Source organism: Oncorhynchus masou, unplaced genomic scaffold, assembly GCF_036934945.1.
Source record: "Oncorhynchus masou masou isolate Uvic2021 unplaced genomic scaffold, UVic_Omas_1.1 unplaced_scaffold_10406, whole genome shotgun sequence".
Lineage (NCBI taxonomy): Eukaryota > Metazoa > Chordata > Actinopteri > Salmoniformes > Salmonidae > Oncorhynchus > Oncorhynchus masou.
In genome coordinates this window covers 2894-9169 of record NW_027000108.1, presented here as the reverse complement: position 1 = coordinate 9169, position 6276 = coordinate 2894, and the positions used below count along the sequence as shown (strand labels likewise).

Below are 6276 nucleotides of genomic sequence, written 5' to 3'. Positions count from 1 at the left end.
CCTTTACATGTTCCCTCTCTCCTTCTTCCCCCACCTAGGGTCTATCCTCGGTTCGGGCTAAGGAGATCCTTCTTCGAGATGGCCCCAACACCCTGACTCCTCCCCGCACTACCCCTGAGTGGGTGAAGTTCTGCAAGCAGCTGTTTGGCGGGTTCTGCATGCTGCTGTGGATCGGAGCTGTGCTCTGCTTCATAGCCCACATTATCCAGGTCACCTCAGAGGAAGAGCCGACCAATGCTAACGTGAGAATCATACAATCATAGAATTCAGAGATCATTTGAGATGAAGGCTCCAGGGTCTGGAAGGCTTTTCCTACTTAATGATAACGCAATATTCTCATAATCATTCTACCTCTTCTTTAACAGTTGTACCTGGGCCTTGTGCTCGCTGTTGTCGTCATTATCACCGGTTGTTTCTCCTACTACCAAGAAGCCAAGAGCTCAAAGATCATGGACTCCTTCAAAAACCTGGTCCCGCAGGTTAGACTTCTGCCTTTTCAAACTCCTCTGAGAAGAACTCTATCATATAGTTACGTGTGCGGATGTTAATCGTGTCATCTTCCTTGTAGCAAGCCCTGGTTGTCCGTGACGGTGAGAAGAAGAACATCAACACTGAAGAAGTGGTGGTTGGCGATATAGTGGAGGTGAAAGGCGGAGATAGGATACCAGCTGATTTGCGTATCGTCTCTGCCAGCGGCTGCAAGGTGGATACTTAAAAATACATTAAGTCACGTGTCAGACGCGTAAATGTAATTCATTCGTTGTTGTATTGACACAATTATCTTTGCCCACTCAGGTGGACAACTCCTCTCTCACTGGTGAATCTGAGCCCCAAACTCGTAGTCCCGATTTTAGCAATGACAACCCCCTGGAAACCAGGAACATTGCCTTCTTCTCTACCAACTGTGTTGAAGGTAACTATCTGCATTTATTGAATAGTTCAAATTTCTTGTATATATTCGTTATTTTAAGAGGGGATTCAGACCGGAGTTAAAAGCGCGTGTATTGAACTTTATTCATTTTGTATGCACTGTTTATTTGTTTCTATTCTGTTTGTATTCTGCCATTGAATTTAAGCACATGGGAAACGCCAGAAATTGAGGTGTGTCGGAGGTGTGTCTGACCTTGATTTAATACCCAAATAATTCCATCACCATTAATAAGGTCGAGCAAATATGCCGGTTATAAGTGGAAAAGCATCTACTTTATTTTTCCCCGATAGAAGTAACAGCATTCTCCATGCACTGAAATGTATAAATTGATAAGAGCTCATTGATAAGAGCTAGGTAAATGAGTAATCCCCACAGTGAAGTATGAAATATGTGCCGTTATGCAGATGTTTTTATTGTATGGCCTTATAACTTGCAGGGATTAAATTTGGAGACACACGCCAAATGGGATGACAAGGTAAAGAGTTGCGCCACATGTAACCTTTGTGCCCTTTAGGATGTTTTAAACATATTCTCCAACGTTTCTTGTTTTTTTATTAGCCACTATCGGTTGGTGACTGTACATAATAACCACGTATATTTAGTGTTCGTTCCCTTCTCTACATTCCTATCATTCCATCACACCATCACACCATCACATTGTTGGATTTAGCCTACCTTTCTCTCGTTCATCAATAAACGCTGTCACGTCTTTGTGTCTGTGGCTGAGGGTCAAGTAATAGTGTATACTATTTCATGAAGGTCCAATACAAATTGTAGTAAAAATAAATCGGGGGCTTTTTGGCCTATTAAATCATTCTGGAGCTGTAACGGATACATTGATCTTGACGCACAGCGCAACACTTTGCACAGTTTCATGATCAGTGCGGGCAATTTGGGTATGTTTATTATATCATACTATTTTATACTATTCTCCATATTATATTTATAAAACTATTATAGGTTAGACTATTTTCAACATTACAATTAACTGAATGTGTCAACTTTCAAAATGAATCAAAACACCTTTATTTGTGCATAAAGGCTTTATTTTTCCATGAAGTAGGATTCATGATTATTCCCTAAACACAAATAATGTGTAAAATCAGTGTTTTAAAATTTACCCATGGGTTCGGAAACAGCCTTGAAAACACATATTTGTCTCTATCGTTCTATATTCTCAACACATTCTCTACAATCAAGTCTTGTGGCGATCAAATTCAAATATAAGGTACACAGGTATTTAAAGAGATTACTTAAGATAAATTAACAGAAAAATGAATTAAACAAAAACTCCTTGATTGAATTGGTTGGCCACCAAGTGGGTGTGTTTTCTGAGGTTTAATTACATGTATTCAGTGCTAGCAAGGAAACCTTGTTAAAAGCGCCTCCATAAAGTAAGTCTGAATACCAACTACTGAGAAGTGGGTAGGAAAGGGAGGCATAGGAAAAGTGTTCAATTGTCTCTTTGTGATTCTAAACTAGGAATCATCAAATCATACATTTTTGTTCTTGGGCAGATGGTCAGGGAGCCAGAACATAATTGGCTGCAAGAAGCCCAAACAGATATAATTTTTGCCTAAAACATCATAATTTCAAACCTTGCTTACATTTGTATATGATCACGTGTTTCTCTATTGTGTGTGGGAATACTTGTGAACATATTTCCCAAATTAAAATCACCTGGAGCTGATTTCCTGGGGGTTGAAATTTTAGTTTTACGTCCAACAATGAAAATGCCCCTCCCCCCCATATATATTTATTTCTATATTTATTATATTATATATATTTATTATATATTTATGTATTTATATATATATCTATTATGTTTTTTATATATTATTTTAACAATTTTGTTGTATATATATATATATATATATATATTAAAAATTGCTCAGAAATCATGGGAAGGCAAAATGAAACCACCCTCGTTCCAAATTCGGCGCACGGGCCGCCAGTTGGAGAACCCTGTTCTAAACCATATACTCAATTTTTGACACTTCCAGGAACTGCCAGAGGTATCGTCATCAACACTGGTGACCACACTATCATGGGTCGTATCGCCGCGTTGGCCATGAGTCTGGAAAGTGGGCAGACGCCTCTCGGAATTGAAATTGATCACTTCATTGAAATCATCACCGGTGTGTCCGTCTTCTTCGGTGTGACTTTCTTAATCCTCTCCGTCATTCTGGGCTATGGATGGCTGCCATCCATCATCTTCCTCATTGGAATCATCGTCGCTAATGTGCCAGAGGGTCTCCTGGCTACTGTAACTGTGAGTGCTGATGAAAAATCATGTTTAACAAAAACTTAATGAAGAAAATGTATACAACATTTGACAAAATACGTTTTGTCTAATTTTCTATTATTTAACCCTCTGCTATGGATTTCCATCTTAGGTGTGTCTAACTCTGACTGCCAAGCGTATGGCCAAGAAGAACTGCCTGGTGAAGAATCTGGAAGCTGTGGAGACCTTGGGGTCCACCTCCACCATCTGTTCCGACAAGACTGGCACCCTGACCCAGAACAGAATGACTGTGGCTCACATGTGGTTCGACAACCAGATCCATGACGCTGACACCACAGAGAACCAGAGTGGTACCTCTTTCGACAAAAGCTCTGCCACCTGGGCTGCCCTGGCTAGAGTGGCTGGCCTGTGCAACCGAGCCGTCTTCCTGGCAGAACAGAACAACGTACCTATCCTCAAGAGAGATGTGAGCGGTGATGCCTCAGAGACTGCCCTGCTGAAGTGTATCGAGCTGTGCTGTGGGTCTGTCAAAGACATGAGAGAAAAGTACAGCAAAGTCGTTGAGATCCCCTTCAACTCCACCAACAAATACCAGGTAACCACGTGGTCGATCAAATCTAATCAAGCTTTATTTACACAGAAAATTACAGACATGGAATGCAGCACAATGTGCTTCACATGGGAAAAAAACTATGGAAGTAAAAACTGAAATATTTACTACATATTTTACTACTGAGATCTAAAATATGGTGTGATGGACTTAAAATCATGGATGGCTTTTCTCAATCAGCTTGTTACTGCTACTGGGTATCTACATCCAGTCAGCTTGTAACTACTACTGGGTATCTACATCCAGTCAGCTTGTTACTGCTACTGGGTATCTACATCCAGTCAGCTTGTTACTGTTATGTACTTGAGTGAAGACCCAAAAGCGGTTTTAACAGAAAACAGAGTTCTTTAATGAAAAACAGGAATGGCATAAATCCTCTTCCAACGTAGTCAATGGAACAAAAAGGACGTTAGAATAATGCAGGATGCACCTGCCAGGCAGACTCCGACAGGATAGGACAAGGTGGAAGCAAACGGGACGACAGCTTGCTTCTGGCATCAAAAACACAAACAAGAATCAGACACTGAAAGTAGCAGGAACAGAGAGAAATAGAGACCTAATCAGAGGGGAAAGAGAGAACAGGTGGGAAGGAGTGAATGAGCTAGTTAGGGGAGATGTAGAACAGCTGAAATGAGAGACAGAGAAGGTAACCTAAAAAGACCAGCAGAGAGAGACAGAGTGAAGAGAAAGGACAGGAACAGACATAACAAGACATGACAGTACCCCCCCACTCACCCGGCGCCTCCTGGCGCACTCGAGGAAGGAACCCTGGCGGCAGCGGAGGAAATCATCGATCAGCGAACGGTCAGCACGTCCCGAGGAAGGGAACCCAACTCCCTCTCCTCAGGACCGTACCCCTCCCAATCCACTAGGTACTGATGACCACGGCCCCGGGCGCATGTCCAAAATCTTACGAACCCTGTAGATGGGTGCGCCCTCGACAAGGATGGGGGGGGAGGGACGGCCGGAAACGCGCGAAGAACGGGCTTAACACCCAGGAGACATGGAAGACCGGGTGAACGCGCGAAGATAGCGCGGGAGAAGAAGTCGCCTGCGACGGGATTAATGACCTGAGAAATGCAGACGGACCAATGAACCGCGGGGCCAACTTGCGAAGCTGTCTTAAGGGAAGGTTCTGAGTGGAAACCCATACTCTCTGACCGCAACAATATCTAGGACTCTTGGTCCTACGCTTGTGCGGCCCTCACAGTCTGCGCCCTGTGCGGCAAAGTGCCGACCTGACCCCCTTCCAGGTGCGCTCGCAACGCTGGACAAAAGCCTGAGCGGAGGGACGCAGGACTCGGCGAGCTGAGATGAGAACAGTGGAGGCTGGTACCCGGGCTACTCTGAAGGGGATAGACCGGTAGCAGACGGGAAGCGAGTTGTGGGCGTACTCTGCCCAGGGAGCTGTTCTGACCAAGACGCAGGGTTACGCGAAAAGAAAGACTGCGTAAAAATCGGCCAACAGTCTGATTGACCCCGTTCGGCTTGGCCGTTAGACTGGGGATGAAAGCCGGACGAGAGACTGACGGAAGCCCCAATCAAGCGGCAAAACTCCTCCAAAATTGAGGCGTGAACTGCGGGCCTCTGTCGGAAGCAGCGTCAGGCGGAAGGCCATGAATTCGGAAAACATTCTCGATAATGATCTGAGCCGTCTCCTTAGCAGAAGGGAGCTTATCGAGAGGAATGAAATGAGCCGCCTTAGAGAATCTATCGACAACCGTAAGAATAACTGTCTTCCCCGCTGATGAAGGCAGTCCGGTGATAAAATCTAAAGCGATGTGAGACCACGGTCGAGAGGGAATGGGAAGCGGTCTGAGCCCGGCCGGCAGGAGGAGAGTTCCCAGATTTAGTCTGCGCGCAGACCGTGAACAAGCGACGACAAATCGGCCGCGCGTCACGTTCCCGAGTGGGCCACCAGAAACGCTGGCCGAATGGAAAGCGCGTACCCCGACGCCGGGGTGGCCGGCTAACTTGGCAGAGTGGGCCCACTGAAGAACGGCCGGACGAGTAGGACGGGAACGAACAGAAGGTTCCTAGGACAAGCTCGCGGCGACGGAGTGTGGCCGAGTGCTGCACCTGCCTCTCAATTCCCCAGACAGTCAACCCGACAACACGCCCCTCAGGGAGAATCCCCTCGGGGTCGGTGGAGACCTCAGAAGAACTGAAGAGACGAGATAAAGCATCAGGCTTGGTGTTTTTGAGCCGGACGATAAGAAATAACAAACTCGAAACGAGCGAAAAACAGAGCCCACGAGCCTGACGCGCATTAAGTCGTTTGGCTGAACGGATGTACTCAAGGTTCCTATGGTCAGTCCAAACGACAAAGGCAGTCGCCCCCTCCAACCACTGTCGCCATTCGCCTAGGGCTAGCGGATGGCGAGCAGTTGCGATTACCAACATCATAGTTACGTTCTGACGGCGATAAGCGATGAGAGAAAAACGCGCAAGGATGGACCTTGCCGTCAGAGAGAGCGCTGAAAGAATGGC

The 6276-nt window shown here is 45.5% G+C and overlaps 1 protein-coding gene across 1 annotated transcript; it reads left to right on the top strand.

Moving 5' to 3' along the window:
- Window positions 1-17: 17 nt before the first annotated feature.
- LOC135528817 (sodium/potassium-transporting ATPase subunit alpha-1-like) lies at window positions 18-3900 on the top strand. Its single transcript, XM_064957869.1, has 6 exons — window positions 18-242; window positions 366-479; window positions 569-703; window positions 796-913; window positions 2935-3203; window positions 3328-3900. The coding sequence occupies exons 1-6, from the start codon at window positions 159-161 to the stop codon at window positions 3883-3885; spliced, it is 1278 nt and encodes a 425-aa protein (XP_064813941.1). The 5' UTR covers window positions 18-158; the 3' UTR covers window positions 3886-3900.
- The last annotated feature ends 2376 nt before the right edge of the window (window positions 3901-6276 follow it).

Excerpts from the sequence above, each read along its gene's own strand:
- LOC135528817 (XM_064957869.1), top strand. The coding sequence starts at position 159 with ATGCTGCTGTGGATCGGAGCTGTGCTCTGCTTCATAGCCCACATTATC. Across the intron at positions 243-365 it reads AAGAGCCGACCAATGCTAAC|TTGTACCTGGGCCTTGTGCT; the intron begins GTGAGAATCATA and ends CTTCTTTAACAG. Across the intron at positions 704-795 it reads TCTCTGCCAGCGGCTGCAAG|GTGGACAACTCCTCTCTCAC; the intron begins GTGGATACTTAA and ends TTGCCCACTCAG.